This window comes from Alligator mississippiensis, chromosome 12, assembly GCF_030867095.1.
Source record: "Alligator mississippiensis isolate rAllMis1 chromosome 12, rAllMis1, whole genome shotgun sequence".
NCBI classification, from domain to species: domain Eukaryota; kingdom Metazoa; phylum Chordata; order Crocodylia; family Alligatoridae; genus Alligator; species Alligator mississippiensis.
The window spans coordinates 40,057,477-40,075,945 of record NC_081835.1 but is presented as its reverse complement, the minus strand read 5'-3'; the positions used below and the strand labels follow the sequence as shown (position 1 = coordinate 40,075,945).

The window sequence follows — 18,469 nt, the reverse complement described above, 5'->3', positions numbered from 1 at the left end:
GTCTCCACTCTTTGTAGTCTCTGTTCCATCCATCTTCTTATGTCTGCCTTGTGCATCACCTCTGAATACATTTTATGACTCTCTCCTGTGATTGCTCCCTGGCTAGGAACTTAATCCCCCTCATCTTGTTTTTCTCTGTACAAGTCCCAGAATTCCTCATAGCCCTCTCTTTTCCAGGATGTGAACTGCCACACTCTTCAGTTTTTACTTGCCAGCACACTGGTCAACTGCTCTGGCCTTACATTCAGTGTTTCAAATAATATTTTTCCATAAAGGCATATCTGGCCACATACGTATTCTTTTGTCCCTCTTTATCAGTTAAGACTGCCTTCACTCTGAGCCATGGGTTCCCACCATTCTCTCTCTCTCTGTTTCCTCCCCATCTTCCCCTCTTTCCGCATCCAAATCTTTCGCATCTCTTACCGGTTCTTGTTGTCTTCTATCTTCTTTACAGGGTTGCTTTGGTCCTTTAGCTCTTTCTCCTTCAATCCTCTGCGTTGTACCTTTCTCCCCTTGTGCTTGTTGCTTTTCAGTTTTCTGTCTCAGTTCTTCAGATGCTCTACCATTCCACTCTTTCTTCTTTTTCTTGTTCTCTACTGTCTCCCAATTTTTCTGCTTCGTCTGTCAGATCTCTGCTTCTCTCCTTTTCTGGTGTGGCTGCTTCCATCCTGGTCACCTGGAACTTCTCTGCCAGTTTCTCCGTAGCTCTGCTATTCCCAGGCTCCAGGCTTCAAACAAGGCAGTAGCTGGGCATCCGCCCAGCTATACTTACTTGATCTTAGCCCACAAGAGGCTTTCAGTGTGGATAGGAACCTACCACAAGGATAGGTTAGTGCAGGGACGGGCAATTATTTTGGTCAGAGGGCCGCTTACCCAGTTTTGGCAAGCTGTCGAGGGCCACATGGGTAGCCCCGTCCCTTAACAGGTGCCCTGCCCCCTAGTCACCATCTTGGGACCAATGTCCCAGGCCAGCACTGGTGGGGCCCAGAGCATGGCACAGGCTGGTAGGGTTCTGTGGAGCTGGGCTGCACCAGCAGGGAGAGTGGGGAGCTGGCCTGGCTCCATAGGGTCCTGGCAGGCAGGGGCTCTGTACCCCTGCTGCCTTGCTCTGGGCCCTGCTGATGCTGGCCCTGTGCTCCCGCGCCCGCTCATTCCCAGGCAGGGATGGGGGGGCAGCACACAGCCCCAAACCCCGGCTCGCCATATGATTAGTGTGGCCCCACCTTCCACAAGGTGAAGCCAAATTAGGTTGCTCTGTGCCTCATCTGCACATACATTTTTTGGAACATCCCAGGACTTGTGATAAGAACACTCGATTCCAGTTATGACTTGGGGCCTAATTAGCTGTTACCAGATTTGCCCATTACTTTGGGGTGTGCTCATTTATTAGGGATAGTTTCTAGGCTCTTGGTAATTCTGTCAATGTGCTGCTTGTGTTACTATACGGAGCTGTATCTCTCCCTTCTGCAAGCCCTCACCCCCAATGGAGCTATCTTGCAGGACTCAGTTTCAATGGGGCTGGGTTCCTCCAGTCACCAAATCAGTCACACACACAAACACACACAAATTAACGTGGCACGCCTGACCTGGCCGGGTTGATCAGCATGGACAGGCTGACATCCTCATATGCCAAGAATCAGTTCATCAGAGCAACAATAAACTGCAGTCAGACACAAGCACACAGGTAAACAGAATCCCTCTGAATCCGGCTGGGTGTCCAGCTGACACCCTCATGGGCCAGCATTCAGTTCATAAGGGCACGTCTGAGTCAAACTGGGTCAGTCAGCCTTTACAAGCTGATCCCCTTATGTGTTTCAAACTCGGCACGTCCCAATCTTTGGCCTCTTGATGAGCAGACCCCACAGTATTTTTGGGCTTCGCAGGGATCTTTAGCTTAGGTAAAAGAAGCGTTGCTGCAGAGCACAGAAGGAAAGAGAAGCAGAGAAGGAAAAATATACCCAATTACTACCAGTTTGACTATAAAAGTTATTTATTGCTAAGCATATGAAATATATAATGGTACTAGTAGTAATAGACATGCAAAAGAAAAACACAAACAATTACAGTACTACCCTGGTTTCACTAAGTATTTGGGGAAACTTAGCTCAAGCTTAACTAATACAGTTCAGGTTCAGAAATTTGAGAGAGAGAGAGAGCTGGGATCTCACCAGTCCAAGGTACTCGAGTCTCAAAGCTGACAGGTAAAATTCCTAACACAGTCCTTGAAGGGAGATGATCTGTTCTTCCAGCGTCCCAAGAACGACAGGGGATGGTGTCAGCACAGGAGTTTTCTTCTTTCTTTTTTTCTTTCTGAAGCACCCCACACTTTTTACAGATTTTTATACCCTCAGTTCAGCTGCTTCAAAGCATCCTCAATTGTGTAAACCATTGTCTTTTCTATTGACGGGGTTATCTGGTTTGGAACATCTCAAGAAACTGATTGATAATCAGGAAACACATAAGATTAGGGAGTAACCAAATACTTGGGAGCCAGCTTGAAATTCCTATGGATAGCAGATATACTGATGGGATATCTCATGGTTTCTTCAGAAACAATAGATAGCTTGCAGCATCAGGATTTTGTATTTTTACTTGTTGTGAACAAGCCTCAGCTTAGCATGACTTTTCCAGATCTTACTATAGTCTTTTAACAGACTTAAGATAATTATTGGGGTGCTCATAACCTTTTGTGGAGAGGACTCCCACCAGTCGTCTTGGGAAAAGTATGACAACACCTGTGATTAGGGCTCCAATGGGCTGGACGCTGTGATGAACCCTTAACCGTTGTTCAAATGTTGCCCATACCCCCTCTGACTCGGTCTCTTGCCTCAGCATTCCCTAACCCGGCAACCGAGTTTTAGTCAATCAAGTTTAAATAGGCCTCCCATAGTGGGACCGGGGAATGTGCGGCCCGAGATGCCTTTTAAACTTAGAGGTGTGTGTGTGTGTCGGGAGGGGGGGAGGGAGTCCTTAGTAAATCCAGATTAGAACTGGTCTGATAAATGCTGAGCTGGGTGTGTGTGAACATGGGTTGATTAACATTTGGATCACAGATTCCCCATCATGCAGTGCTCCCCTGCTTCTCTGGTCCCAGAATTCACTGCAGTCTCTGCTTCAGGCTTTCTGTTCTCCATCTCTCATGTAAATGAATGGTCATCTGGTTCTATCTCAGATGCAAATGAGACCTAGGGCAGTTGTTTCACTCTTGTCACCCTTATCTGGAGGGTCTTACGTGTGTCTCTCACTACATCTTAATCAGTTTCATTTATGTAGAGAAGGGGAGGAAGGGGGAAATTCTTTGTGAGTCAGACAGACTGTATCCTGTGCCAGGTTTGCCCAAGAACACAAAGCTGAGACGTAACATAGCACATATATCCGTTGTAGAGGGTATCTGGAATATATACACATGCTGAGCTGTGGGGTCACTGTGGAGGGCAGGGCCACACTAATCATATGCACCAGGCTGAGAGAGGGTGTGGCAGACCAGTAGGGGGTGCTCCTGCGCCGAGTCGCCCACCTCACTGCACCCAACCACCTACCAAGCTACAAGTGCCTCCCCTGAGGTGCGTCACGTCTGGCCTGGGGTAACTGGGTTCACGGTCAGATGGATTGCTAATTGGCTGAAGGGTCGTACTCAGAAGGTGGTGGTGGACGGGTCATATTCAACCTGGGGGGAAGTGGGCAGCGGAGTCCCCCAGGGCTCAGTCCTTGGGCACGCACTGTTCAATTTCTTTATCAGCGATTTGGACGATGGGGTGAAAAGCAACCTGTTCAAATTTGCTGATGATACCAAAATTTGGGGTGAAGTGGGCACACTAGTAGGGAGGGAAAGACTGCAGAAAGACCTGGATAGGTTGCAAGGGTGGGCTAACAAAAACAGGATGTGTTTCAATACGGACAAGTGCAGGGTGCTGCACTTGGGCAGTGGGAACTGGCAGCACACTTATAAGATGGGAAACTCCCTTCTTGAGAGCACGGAGGCAGAAAGGGATCTTGGAGTCATCACTGACTCCAAGATGAACATGGGCTGACAATGCGAGGTCACGGTCAGCAGGGCTAACCAGACTCTATCGTGCATCCACAGATGCATCTCAGGTAGGGCCAAGGAGGTGATCCTCCCCCTCTACGCGACACTGGTCAGGCCACAGCTGGAGTACTGTGTCCAGTTCTGGGCACCCCACTTCAAGAGGGATGTGGATAACATTGAGAGGGTCCAGAGGAGGGCCACCCGCGTGATCCGGGGACAGCAGGGCCGACCCTACAGTGAGAAGCTACGGGACCTGAACCTGTTCAGCCTTCACAAGAGAAGGCTGAGGGGGGACCTTGTGACCGTCTATAAACTCACTAGGGGGGACCAGAAGGGTTTGGGGGAGACCTTGTTTGCCCTAGCACCCCTCGGGATAACAAGGAATAACGGCCACAAGTTGTTGGAGAGTAGGCTTAGATTAGACATCCGTAGGAACTACTTCACAGTTAGGGCGGCTAGGATCTGGAACCAACTTCCAAGGGAAGTGGTGCTGGCTCTTACCCTGGGGGTCTTTAAGAAGCAGCTCGATGCCTACCTGGCTGGGGTCAATTGAGCCCAGTTTCCCTCCTGCCCAGGCAGGGGGTCGGACTTGAAGATCTGCAAGGTCCCTTCCGACCCTACTTCTATAATTCTATGAACTGCTGCCACCAGTCATGGGTGTGATTATTATCCGGGCTCTGTGCCCTCCAGGGTACACAGGCCTTGTAGACCTTGAGGGTCCTTGACCCACTGCGAGAACTTAGGGTGCTTCCTTAAGCCTGAAACACAGAAAGTAGCCTCCCTTAGCCAGGTGAGCATAGGGACTAGAAAAGGCATGCTCAATCCCTTTCCCAGCAAGTCCACCACACTTGTTATAGTGGAGAGCTTTATTGGCTTGGGGAGGGTACAGGATAGAGAAGTATCAAGGAATAACCCAGAACAAACACTAGGTAGGCAGCCTTTTGTCATGCTTCTACATTATAGTAACCTGTATTTTAAGATAAGTTTCAGGTAAGTTACTCACATGTTCATCTGAAGCCTAGAAGAGCTCCAGAGGCTGTATGCTTATGCTATGTTCCCCAAAATGGCTCTCTTCCTTTCAGGAAGAAGGGACCCTTAAATAACCTGTCGTGACCTCATCGCTAAGTTCCCACCAGAAGCAGCCCCATTGGCTGCTGCCTGGTGCTTCCTCATGACATCACCTTTCCAGGTGAGGGAAATAGTCACATGACCTGCAGTGGTGGGCAAACTGAGACAAAGGGAGCAGGTTCCCCTCCCTCAGGAATGTCTCCAACAGGTCACAGCTCAGTGGTAAATGAAGCATGGGGGAGGGGCTGCCTGCTCACAGCAGAGTCAGACTAGCGGGGTGATTCCTCCACAGAGGGTGCAACAGAGGAATTCTGGGTGAACTGTATGCAATGTCTTAGCTCACCATAGCTTAAAATGCTGTTGATTTGCGGGGAGGGGAGGGCCAACCCAGCCCAGCAGTGATCTCTGTGGTAAATCATGAGGCTTTTGGCTTTGGACTAATATCATGCATTGTCTATACTAGATATAAGTAGGTGTTAAAGTGCTTCTCAAAAGTGTGGTTATGAAACACCTGTGCTAAACCTTGCAGCAGTTTCAAAACAAGATAATATGTATCAGTTCTGGATTAACTAGTGCATGAGCAATATATGCATATTGGTACAACTGTGTTTAATATCAAGGTCAGTGTTTTCAAATTTGCTCCTCAATTCTATATGTTCAGGAAGAACAGGGTCTGATTGTAAGGAGAGGAGGAAGGGGCTGGGCTGGACTGGGCTGCCAGGGGGAAAAAGCGGGAGGTCATCAGAAGGTAAAGGGGCTACCTGACCCCTCAGATTTATTTTCCCTTCTGTAGTAGTGGGAAGGGGGCAAATTCAAGGCAAACCTCCAATAATTAGATTCGATACCTGGAAAACTGTAACAAAGATACATTTTCTATATATAGAATCTAATTATTGGGAGGTCATCTTATAATCAAGGTTGTCTTCCATTTGAGTAAATATGGTAAACAGGATGCATTCCTCTTTGTGGTTGGGAGTTACCAGACCCCTTCTGGTGGTTCAGAACCAAAGTTTAGGCTCACCTGCCCACTTTCTCCCTGGGTGCTGATTTTGGGAATTCACAGATGAGTAGTTTTGCCTCCCTTTGACAACAACAAGCTAAAAAATGGTTTAAATATGTTTATAGTAATCGGACTTAGGAGAAAGTGAGCTTGATATGGCAAAATTATCCTCAAACCTTCCAGCTATTCAGCCTCTGTGGGTGCATCCACACATGCAGGCACGTGTGCTTGCAGCAGCTCAAATAGGAGCGGTACAAATTTGAGCTGGAGATTTTTGCCTCAGTGCACATGCCCAGACATGCACTTTGGTGTGGAGCAAGTTGTGCCACTTGGGGCAAAATAACCCTGCCCAGCTTCTCCTGGATCTGCAGCCAGGGGGAGCTAGAGCCTGGGGCTGGCACCTGTGTTGGTCCCAGCTATATAAAAACCTTCCCTGGTACCTAGCTCAGGGCTGCTTGCTCTCAGGAGCTTCTGGGGCCAGGCCAATTGGTACCTGGGGATACTAGCCCCTTGTGCCAGCTGGACTGCTGAAGCAGCCCTAACCAAGAGTGCCCCCTGCACTCTTTACCCACTACAGCAGTCTGGCAGTGGGGGCTGCTACCTGGCTATGACCTGCTGCTACCTGCAACAGCATGTGGCCCCAAGACTGTGCATCTGCCAGACCAAGATGGGGACTGCACAGCTGCAGCAGAGGTATCTTACCTCTGGGCCAGCTGCCAATAATCTGTGGCTGTACAGATGGCCTTTGTGTGCCGTTGCCCTGCCATCTGGGCAGCTATTGCTCAGATGTTCTCAGTGTGGTGGCCTGCTTTGAACAGTCAAAATATGTTCTCCTGGCCCCAAATGGCCCAAAGGTCAGCCACCTCCAGCTGGGTCCCGAGTGCCAGCTCTGAGCAGGCGTCTGTGTCTGGGTCCTGCCACTTCCCTCACTAGCAGGAATCCTGGTGTTCCCTATTTAAAAGCTTCAGAATCTCTGATAAAAAAAATCCCAAATTCACTCTTTAAAATACCCCAAAATCCATGTTCTTCCACAATTAAAACAAAAAGACCAGGAGAGAGAGGGAGAGAATGAATCAGTTGGGCAATATTTTATTGATATAGTTACAATGTTAAAGCAGTTTGGAAGCCTACCAGTGTCTCTATCATCATAATAAAATTAATTCTAAATATCTATATGTTTTGCTGCTTGCTTTTGGTTTTCTTATCATAGAACAGTTAGAGCTCCCCTGACCCCTTCACTAACTAGGATATGAGGACAGCTGCCCCTGCAGCCACAGCTCCTGCCAGCAGGTCTCATCCTGTCAGGAAGCTGGGCACGATGGGTGCGTGATGGGGGGCAGGATTTGGAGTTTGCAGGAGGGAGGTGTGGGGAGATGTGGGGGGTATAGGGTGTGTGGATAGGTGTGGGGGACTGTGTGTGGGGGGGAACTGTATGGGGAGGCTGATTAGGAGGGATGGGTCCCCTGCCCCCCAACAGGGCACAGCTTCCCCGCATAGCACATGGATTGTCCTCCCGCTGCAGAGCACCAGCTCCCCCACATGGCCTTCATGGCCCACAGCTCACCGGCGGCAGCAGCAGCAGCCATCAGGGTGCTCAGCGCCTCCTGGCACAGCCCCCCCATGCAGTGCAGGGTAGTGGGAGGTAACACGGCTTGGCCACAGCTGCCTCGCACCCGATGCTGCGTGTGCCATATCACTTAGGCCCCACCCAGCTCAGTGCGGCATCATGTGCTTTTGGGCAGCTCTGGGCTTCTCGGGCTGTCACCCAGGGCCCCATACTGCTCGCAGGGACTGCTTGTCATGCCGGGCCGGGTCCTGAGTGCACAGGCTCCACGTACCATCAGGCCAGGCTGCTTTTGTGCATGTAGGACCTGGCCTGGTATGACAGGCAGTCTCCACAAGTGGCACAGGGCCCTGGGTGACAGCCCAAGTGGCCCAGAGCTGCCCGAAAGCACACGGCACTGCACTGAGCTGGGCAGGGCCCATGTGATATGGCACAGGCAGTACCGGGTGCCAGGCAGCCAGGGCAGAGCCACGTTGCCACCACTGCCTCACAGGGGGGCTGTGCCAGGAGGCCCTGAGTACCCTGATGGCCACTGCTGCTGCCAGTGAGCTGTGCAGGGAATGCATGTGGGCCCTGTGAGAGGCATGCAGGCAGGGGACCCACTCCTCCTGAGCTGCCCCCCGCCATGGTGCCTCACAGCCCCCTGCATCCTCTACTTACCTGGAATGGAGCCCAGGTCCAGGTCGCTGCAGCCTGCATCACTGTTTGCTCTGCATGGGCAGGCAGCATGCTGCAGCATTGGGCAAGGGGCAGGTATAGAGACATTCTGGCCGGCTACCAGAGCATCTCTGTGGAGGACCCGAGCTTCCAGTTATCCAGGCATGGTCCTGGACCGTGCCCTGCCCTGCTTTTTTCGTGAGGGGGGCGGGGGATTGATACCTGGATATTCAGCTATCAAATTTTAAACCTGTGCTGCAAATACGCAGTGCGGGGAACATTTTTTTGCTCCTAGCGTGCCTCTTGTCATGTCTCAAACTGCTTTGAGATGTGGCAAGAGGCACATATGCGGCCTCATCTGGACATGCCCTGTGGTGCTTCCATTCCTGTTAGTGTAAGATTGCTGACCAATACAACTTTGGATAAACTGTTCAAATTGTCGTGAGAATAACTACAATGCTTACATATACATCTTGGCTTTTTTTACACCAAAAGCTCCTACTTCCTAGATTTTAACTAGTAAGATTTAACTTACGTAACTTGATTGTGTGTGCATTTGTTTTAAATTTAGATTCACCAAGATGTAGGACTGACCAATCACGTGCCTTTGTTGAAGAAAACACTGGAGCAGTTTGTATACCGAGTGAAAGCAATGCTGGCCTTTAACCACTGCCAGGAAGCATTCTGGGTGGGCATCCTCAAAAACAGAGACCTGCAGGTGAGGATTATCAGTCCAGCAGAGTAGTGCTTTGTTTTGCTTTAGATATGTTCTAATCATATTTCACATTGAGGGCATGGACAGACAGCATTTGTAGCAATCAAGTAAGTACCTTAAAAGCCTATAGAAAATGAAAGGACAAATGATGCATGGTACCATACTACAAATCAGTCTGAACCATATGAAAATGACCTCATATGAAACGCATTCGTTCTGAAGTGCTTTAAGTTGTATTTGTTCTAATCTTACATAGGTTGTTGGTCAGCCCACTGGCATCCCATTTTGCTTCCTATCATTCCCTGGCTCTGCAGGCTGACTTCCTGTGACTCGGTCCCAGTTCTGCTGCCCTGGAGTCTCAGATTCTGTCTCACTTGTGACCTCAGGTTTTAAATGCTAGGGGCCAATGTGCACTGTAGCCACCATTTTATGGAGCACCACCCCAGAAATTTAAGTGCTGTCCAAACATTTTTGAGTACTTATTTTCGCACCATACTGATGACCTGCACCAAAAAATGTCTGCATCTGTTAAATGCTTCACTAGCTAGAGACAAGCAGAGATCCTGGCCCTCCTTTCCCTCCACAAAAAGTGAAGCATGGAACAGTACTCTCGGGAAAAACCACTAAAACCAGGGTGTGTATGAGTGGGTCACAGCAGAGATCTGTTGTGGACAAAACCAGAACTGGTATTAGTTCTGAGCTAAAACAAAGGTCGCATGTTAATTGGGTTGTGTGTGCTTACCACAAGGAACTCTCATGGATCCGTACAAGTATTAACTCTATTGAGTTGCACTTAATCTCCAACTCTGGGGTAGACCCAGAGCCAGTGACAAAGAGCAGGACCATCAAGAGCCTGTAGCCCAAATCTTGGCTGAGGAGTGGCCCCAGGAAGGACAGGAGGATCCTGGTGAGTCCCTCTTCCTAACATTACTGCCAAGCAGGAGATGTACTGGAGTCACAGACCCTGCCCTGCTTGTGACCATCCACACACAATCATAAAATCATAGAAAATTAGGGTTGGAAAGGACCTCAGGAAGTCATCTAGTCTGCTCAAAGCGGGATAATCCCTAAAGAGATCATCCCAGCCAACGTTTTGTCTAGCTGAGTTAAAAAACCTCAAAGGATGGAGAGTACACAACCTCTCTGAGTAATGTGTTCCAGTGCTTTATGACCCTCCTAGTGAGAGAGTTTTTCCTAATATCTAACCTAAACTCCCCTTGCTGCAACTTGAGACCATTGCTCCTTGTTCTGTTATCTGCCACCACTGAGAACAGTTTAGCTCCATCCCCTTTGGAACCAGCATTAAGGTAGTTGAAGGCTGCTATTAAATCCCCTCTGAGTTTTCTTTTCTCCAGACTAAATATGGCCAGTTTCCTCAGCCTCTCCCCAGAAGTCATGTGCCCCAGCCCCCTATTTTCATTGCCCTCCACTGGACTCTCCAATTTGTCCACATAGCTCACCTAAATACTTTGTGTTCATCCTCTCATTGTCCAGGGTTGTGGTGTTCAAGAGATTTGATCTCTAGGGCCTGGTACTAGCTTGCCTGCCTATGGGCCCTTAATTCTTGAGACATCTGTGAAGGTCTCACCCCTGGCATTGTGGACATTTTGGACCATACAGGCTGAAAGTTACCATCTGTGGCAGGGACTACTTGCTAGCATCTAGGCCACCCCCATTTTTTCCTCCTTACCTTGAGGAACCTAAAGATGCCCTCCACAGTTATCCAGTAGCTGTTCAGCCAGTAATTGAATAACTCTTCCCTGGCATCCAGGTTTCTGGTGTAGGGCTTCATAGGCCCTGAAAAGAGCAGGTAGGCCAGGTCTCCACACAGTAGAAGATAATCACCCCTTCCAGCTGTATTCTTGGAACAGTATAGGCCAAAGCTTCTCATATCAGGGGTACCAATCTGAAGTTCTTAAAAGACTGGCATCATGGCCCTTGTGTGACTACCCAGTGGGCAGGTGCATCAATGGGCCCCAGTTGTCTGTAACACCATATAGCATGAAGTAGCCTTTGTGGTTAGTGTGCTGCAAGCCATGGTTCACTACACACAGGATAGGAATGTTAGTGTCATCACTGACCCTGATATAATTTGGAAACTCCATATGGACAAATCCTGTAGATTGGATAGGCAGAGGAACTATGACACCAGCACTTTCCGGATGGCATGGCCCACCACATGGATCATCAATCCAGCCATGGATTTGCTTACACCAAACTGGTTGGTGACAAACCAGAGGCTTGTGAGGGTTGCCAGCTTCCTGATGTTAGTTACCACTTGCTTCTCTATTGGCACCCTCATTTTGGTGATTTGCCTCTGGCAGAAGTGTTTGAACACAACAAGGTAGGTGAATGCTGCCATGTGCTGGAGAGCACACCCAGTACTCTGTAGTGCTCCTCCATGAGAGATTGTGGAGTGAGGAGATAGTAGGGGTTCATTCTTTACTGTTACTGGGAATGCAGTGCATATGAAACTAACCAGCCCTGCAGTCACAGGAAGCCCAGCACAGAACTTTGGAGGTTCTGTCATTGGTTGTGTAAGATTCTGACATTGCCATTCAGCTGTTCCTTCTAAGTCTTTAGGGAATCCTGGGGCTCCTATAGACGTACAGGGAGCTGGCTCCCACATGCTGCAAATCCACTGTGTCAAGAGCACAGAAATAAACGCACTTCAGCAGACTAGTGTCATGTATATATCAGCATCCCCACGCTGAAAAATGGCGGTGGGGTGCTTTGAACTAAAGCTCATTCAATGAGCTTTAGTTCAAAGTGCCCCAGCACCATTTTTCAGTGTGGGGGATGCTGATACACATGACACTTGGGCACATTTAATTAGTATGGCTCGCTAATTAACTTGCCCCTTCCCCCCGCCCCACCCCCCACCCCGTGCCTCCTGCAGATCATGGTTGAAAGAGATTCTTACTTGCTAGCCACTCCTAGCTATTGAGCAGTGCAATACCATCAGTTCTGGCACATTTTTAGGCACTTTAGCTGGGAGGGAGCTGTATGTCTGTATAATAGTCATGCACTCCACATTTAGAAGCACTTCAAATGAAAACAAAAATTGAAGCAGTTCACATGTACATCTGGTCACATCCTGAGACAAAATTGAAAAACTTGTAAAATACATTGGATTATTTTGGAAAAATGGTAAGACTGTTCAGGTTCCATGATCGGGAAAGTCAGAAAATGCCAACAGTTGCTTTTCTCATACAGTCTTCATTCTGACTCATGTGTATGCCATTCTTCTGCATAATATGTAATACTATGATCACATTTAATGATGTCTCTCATTATAAATGGCCATCTCTGCAAGAGATGTCACCTAGAGACACAGCTATTAGTCAGTTTCTAGTTTGATAATGTTGGGTAGCTAGGGGCCTGACCAGTTCTTTCCTTGCTTGTGTCTTGTTGAAGACAGGGACTTTGGCCTACAAAGAAGAGGAAAGATGGTAACCTATTGGCGGCCCCTAAGCACCAACAGTTCACATTAATATTAAAGAGGCTAACCTTGGCCATTTTTTTTCCATGCCCTGGAAGAGAAATGAAAGGGAAGCTAATTCCTGCACAAAAATTGCTGCACAGCAATACTCATTTCAGTAGGAGAGTGTCATGACTGATCCACAAAAAAAACCAACCAGATAAAAAGTAGATGTTGCATTTAATTCAGGGAGAAGAGATCCTGTCTCAGTCTTCTGAAGTGAGTGACCAAGAGGGTGTAGACAACCAGCAACCCAAAGAAGATCCTGTCAAGGTATTTCTAGAGACAAGTGCCTATTGTTTTCATGGGTCCCTGAACATTACTCATATCAGCAAATCCCTGAGATCTGTTAATAATTTGAGCACTTCAGACAGAATGGGCCTTGTCCTGTGTCATGAGCAGGATAGGAAGGGTAGAGTCAGGTAGATGCATCCTGCAGAGGATGCACAAGTGACTGGGGCCAAGCTAATGAAAGTCCAGGGGAACTGAAACTCAGACACTACGTCATTTGCCCAGTCATTTTCCTGGTAAATAGGAGATGAAGAGACTCTAGCTATAGCTTGCCTATTAAAGGCAGAAGCTCTCTGCCTATTTGGAATGGGTCTTGAGAGCCAGAACAAAGAAAGTATCAGGGCATATCCTCTAGGAAATGTGTAAGTTAGAGATGAAGATGCCAAAAGATTGAACCACTCCTATCTGTCACCCAGGTCATGATTACTGCCTACATCTCACTTTTGGGGAAACCCATTCCCACACTGGCTCTAGCAGCTTGTGCTGCATCACCCCTCCACTAGTTTCTTATGTACCTTCCCCATATCTGACCTGGGAGTCCTGGTGCTTGGGACAAGTTCTCTACCCTTCTCCCAGTCCTGGAAGCCACCTCCTTTCACCTCCTTTTCTCCAGCAGTATTTTCAAGCAATCCTTTCCAGTACATGGCCTGAGTACCACCGGGCAAGGCACCTGCACCTTGAGCCTTACCAACACCTATTCCTCTGCATGATCTGTTCTCTCTAGCACATTATCTTTCCAGCAGCCAGCAGAGGTTCTCAACAGGGTTCCCTTAGAGCATCTTCTGTCCCAGTCAGCACTGCAATGCCTACTCCTCCGTGGTTGGAAACAGCAAGAATCTTCTATATGTCCCTTTGAGTCACACACCTTTATGACTGATTCCCTACACACTCCGTGCCACATCCATTTCCTCCACTCTGGGTCAGTAGCCAGCTTGTATGCCTTGCAGCTATCGTAGACCCTTCATAGTACTGCCCAAACCGCTTGAAAATACTGAAAAAAGCTAGTGAGTTAGAGACTGATTTGGGTTAGTGCAAGGTGTGCCACTTGAGTGAAAATGCAAGGGATCTTCCAGTGCTCCTTCAGGGTTATACTTACTTGTTGATGGAACAAATGATGCACAACAATGGATCAAGTATGAACCATGCATGATTATGACACCATAGGAGCAGACATTTGAGTTCTGTTTTGTATGAATATTTACATTTCTAGATGATATTTTAGTAATCATCTAGGACTTTTATTTGATCTATCTATACTTCCCAAGGTCACACCCAGCTCTTTCTCTAAATATTTCTTGCCTTTTCCAGGAGAAAGATGTTTCAGGGAGCGAGAGTGAAACTGAACATGATGACAGCAGTGAGGATGATGAAGGGACCTCCCAAAACTAACAGCATCCCCATGTGTTTACCAGGGAATAGATGCTCAGTATTCCCCATTCGAGTCTGCACCTGCCACAGCTGATAGACTCCATGGTTTAGAGGCTGCATTCTCATAATGGCCTGGGTACATTCTGCAGCAATAAAGTCAAGACAGCTTCCAGCCAAGTTTGCATAGAATGAAGTTTAGGTGCCTTGATGTTGCTTTTTATCTGAGTTTTATACCTAGGCACTATGAATGTCTAGCCTATATGTACATTTCTGTTGTTCTTGCCTCCAGATTTCCCCAATTGTTTCCCATAAGTTCTTCTTTACCTTTCAAATTAGTTTTTCTGCAAAAAAATTACCTTGTTTGTCAATTTATTGAATAAAATTGAAATTCCTGCCTTTGGCCATGTGATATCAGTGAATAGATGACTACAGCATGAAGTTCACCTTGGCAGTAGAGCTTGCCATTAGCAGCCCTATGGCTCAGTGGAGTCTGCCAGCTCTTAGGTAAATGTCATTTCCCAGAATTTAGCTGGCAGAGGCATCAATTTGCTACCTACCAGATGCTCTGAAATTACCCCAACCTATTTTTTTTAATCTGTGAAAATGAAGTAAAAGATCAAGATTTTGATAGAGAGAAAATGGTGGCTGCTTGCTCAAGCTATATGAGCCTTTTTGCCACCCACTGGGGAAGATGGTTTCTTGGGAGAATGCTAGTCTGCAGCAGAATAGGTTCTATCCCATGCGTTAGATAAGACCCACGTGCAAGTCTCCTTTTGCCTCTACAAAGCAGGGTTTGGACACTGCTAGTCTCACAATGGTATGCAAAGTAAGTGCATTAAAGACACTAGGGCACAGACCTACTACAGCAATGGACGCCATATCTATACAGATAGATGGAGGAGGTGTCTGAGATTACAATTAACACTGAACACAATACCTGGTAGAGCACAATACATAAAGAGTCTGTAAAGGAAAATGGATTCAGAAACTGCTTTGAATTCTCAGACTGTCAGTACAGCAGAACTGAAAAGGAAACCAGCTGATGTTGCATAGTGACAATTCCAAAAAAACTTCTCAGAAGAGCCCACAGAAGAGACTACTGAAGATGCTAAATAGTGACAAGGGTGAGAGGCAAATTATTGCCAGGGGTCACAAATCAGCTAGGAGACGCAACCAGCTTGAAGTGTCGGCATGGCAGAAGGAAGCTATAAGGCTTGATGCTGGTTCCCGAATGAAAACGGAGTGATGATAAAGCAGCATTTGCAGACACGGTTACTTAGGAGGAGAGGTGGCTGTGAAAGATTTCACAGGGAAGACAGTGGGCAACCCGATGGCAAACAAATCCAGCGCTGATGGGAGCACGGAGCACCGGGGCGAGCCAGCGCCACTCGGGGCAGGTCACCGGGGGCCACACTTGGACCCGCCGGAGCCGGCTAAGGGGGCGGCAGGGCCGCTGCCCGGCGCTGAGTGGGGGAGGGCGGAGAAAGAAGCGGCTGGTGCCGGTAGCCGCTCGCTGGCCGAAGCTGCTGTTTCGCTTTGCCGCAACCCGGGCTGGAGGAGGGCGTCTCCCCGCTCCCCCGCTGGGACCCGCGTGGTGCCCGCTGAGCCGCGACCCCGGCTCCCCGCGGCCTCTCCCCGCTCCCTCCCTCCAGCGCAGCGGCCGGGCGCAGCCGGCACCGCCCGGCTCCTGACGGCGGGACCACGGGGCGGGGCGGTGCGCAGGCGCAGGCGCCGAGTCGGCAGTGGCGGCGCGCAGGCGCAGTGAGGTGTCGGTGCGGCCATGTCGGTGCAGGAGGACCCAGTGCAGCGGGAGATTCACCAGGACTGGGCGAACCGCGAGTACATCGAGGTGATCACCAGCTCCATCAAGAAGATCGCGGACTTCCTCAACTCCTTCGGTCAGGGCGGGGCCGGCGGGGCGGGGCGGGCGGGCCGGGCCGGGGCGGGGCGGGCGGCTCTGATCGCTGCTTCCTGTCCGCAGACATGTCGTGCCGCTCCCGCCTGGCCACGCTGAATGAGAAGCTGACGGCGCTGGAGCGGAGGATCGAGTACATCGAGGCCCGGGTGAGTAGGGCGGGGCGGCCTCCGGCGACACGCAGAGCTGGAGACCTGTTGGCTTGCGCCGCCGGGCGGGAGGGCCGCGCTGACCCGCCTGTCCTCTCTCGTCAGGTGACAAAGGGTGAAACTCTGACATAGCCGCGAGAGGCTGGCAGCGAGCCGAGCCGAGCCGAGCCGAGCTGGAGGAGGCCGCAGCTCTGTCCAGGACTGACTGTCTGGCATCTCATTCCTTCATTACTTCTTACTGTTGACAGGATTGTGCTTATTTCTGCTCCACAAGATGCAGCGTCCCTGCCTGGAGCGCCTGTCTCCAGGCTGGACCTCTTGAAATTGGCAAATAGAAAATGAGCATGTGAGTGCAGCTGCTTGATGGCCCTGAGTCCCTTCACTGCCCTTTACCTAGCTGTGCACTTAGAAGTCTCCCACTCGGCGGTTCCAGATTCTGTCTTGCCAAACATCAGTTTTTGAGAACCAAATTTCTCTTAGGGGCTGAGCAGATGTGGCTCTTCATGAGCCCCTCCACTGGCAGTTTCAGTTCCCCTTGTAAATCCTCTGCAGCTAAGACTTGTTGGGGCAATTTGCATAAGCACCTATCCTTCCAGGTCTGCAAGCCAGAGCAGTAGATGTGCAATATGCATGTGTGCTCAGCAAGGGAGGGAGAGGGATCATAGGAAGCGGTAGGTGATGTGCCAATTTAAACTTTCTGGACAGGGTGGATTTCAGAGTTTTCTAAGTATTTTGTATTCTTCAGTGTAACATGGGATGTTTCTTCCATTTGTGTTTCAATAATAAATCACTTCTGCTTTGTGGGTCGGAGCTGCTTTTATAGCTGCAGTGCATTGTTGGCTGTTAGAGCATGGCTACAAAGTGTCAATAAGGGTCATAAAGGTTAGAGAAGTAAGGCTGGACGGGATCTCCAGAGATCATCTGATCCAGGGATGGGCAATTATTTCTGCTGGAGGGCCGCTTAACATGTTTTGGTGAGGTGTGGAGGGCTGCGAGGGTAGCCCTGCCCCTTGGCATGTGCCCCACCCCCGGTCACCCTCTTGTGACCAGAAGTCCTGCCCCTAACCCTTGACCTTCACCAGTGGAAATCTCTCCCCTTGCCCAGGAAGTACTCCTTTTGGGTGGGGGGGAGGTGGGGTTGCTTGTATACTATGTGGGGGAGTGTGTGGGGGGTATGCTGTGGGGGGGGGTATAGGTATGGGATGTGTGTGGGACTGCTGGGTGCATGTGGGTATGGTGGGAGGTGGGGTGGGTGCATGTGTGGGTATGGTGGGGTGCAGGGGTGTGTGGAGGGGTGTGTGGGATGTGTAGTAAGTATGGTTGAGGTGTTACATGTTTGTGGATATGGTGGGGGTCAGGGTGTGGGTGTATGGTGGGGTGTGAGGGGGTGTGGGTGCATGTCTGTGGTGTGCATGGGTTGCGGGGGGCTTCCCCCTGCCTGCTTTTTGTGATATGGCTCAGCCCAGCCCCTCTGCGGGGAGGGGAAAGGAGATAGGCACTGCCTGCCTGGCTTGCAGCGCACTGAAGCCCCTATCTGGGGTGGGGGCAGGGAGCTGACAAGCCTGGCACCACGGGCTCTCTTAGCCTCTGTCCTACAGCTGCCCAGCAGGGCTGCAACTGAGCCGGCACTGGCTTCTGCTTCTGTTGCTTGTATCTCATGTGCCTGCTCAGCACTAAGCTCTCGCTCCTGCTCCCAACCTCCTGCCTGTCCTGTGCCTGTCTACTGGGGCTTTGTGAACCGCTGAGCAACTTCACACTCCCACCCCCTCCATCCACATGCTCCCCCTCCTGGCACGAGCAGAACCAAAGCAAGCTGCAGGCAGAGCCCACCCCACCCCACTCAGTGCTACAATTTCCCCTCCCCACCTGCTGCTGGCAGCACTGCAGCAGGGACAAGAGGAGTTGCTGGAGGCTAGGGGAGCCCAGCAGTTCCCTGGGCAGCTGCAGCCCTGCTCAGAAGCTGTCTGCTGGAGGGCCTGGCACCCTCAAGACGGGGCCCCATGCAGATTGTGGCAGGGGCAGCCATGAGTGGGACCAAAGACAATTAATTGGTGGGTGCCTGCCAGTGGGCTGGATCCAATCAGTTGGTGAGCTGTGTTTTGCCCAACCCACCCCCAATCTAATTAACCAGGGAGCAAACCTGAAGCCTTGGTGTTATTGACACCACTCCAACTGACTGAGCTACACAGCCCTGATTTTCTCACATTAAAACAATTTGTCCCAGGCAGTCTTTT

The 18,469-nt window shown here is 49.8% G+C and overlaps 2 protein-coding genes across 4 annotated transcripts in view; both read left to right on the top strand.

Moving 5' to 3' along the window:
* FANCD2 (FA complementation group D2) overlaps positions 1-14,571 on the top strand; it is a 208,938-nt gene extending 194,367 nt beyond the window's left edge. For all 3 annotated transcript variants that reach the window (XM_059716123.1, XM_059716124.1, XM_059716125.1), the window contains 3 exons: positions 8,888-9,034; positions 12,702-12,785; positions 14,112-14,571. In XM_059716123.1, the coding sequence (XP_059572106.1) occupies positions 8,888-9,034; positions 12,702-12,785; positions 14,112-14,192 (312 nt within the window). In that variant the 3' untranslated portion in view covers positions 14,193-14,571. The remainder of the gene's footprint in view (positions 1-8,887; positions 9,035-12,701; positions 12,786-14,111) is intronic.
* A 1,345-nt stretch (positions 14,572-15,916) lies between these two features.
* On the top strand, positions 15,917-17,038 carry BRK1 (BRICK1 subunit of SCAR/WAVE actin nucleating complex). Its single transcript, XM_014607950.3, has 3 exons — positions 15,917-16,069; positions 16,153-16,235; positions 16,341-17,038. Exons 1-3 carry the CDS (start codon positions 15,952-15,954, stop codon positions 16,365-16,367), a joined length of 228 nt encoding a protein of 75 aa, XP_014463436.1. The 5' UTR covers positions 15,917-15,951; the 3' UTR covers positions 16,368-17,038.
* Positions 17,039-18,469: the final 1,431 nt, after the last annotated feature.

Bases quoted from the DNA above. Each gene is read 5' to 3' on its own strand.
- BRK1 (XM_014607950.3), top strand. From the start codon at position 15,952: ATGTCGGTGCAGGAGGACCCAGTGCAGCGGGAGATTCACCAGGACTGG. The intron at 16,070-16,152 runs GTCAGGGCGGGG...TCCTGTCCGCAG, and splicing joins GGACTTCCTCAACTCCTTCG to ACATGTCGTGCCGCTCCCGC. The intron at 16,236-16,340 runs GTGAGTAGGGCG...CTCTCTCGTCAG, and splicing joins TCGAGTACATCGAGGCCCGG to GTGACAAAGGGTGAAACTCT.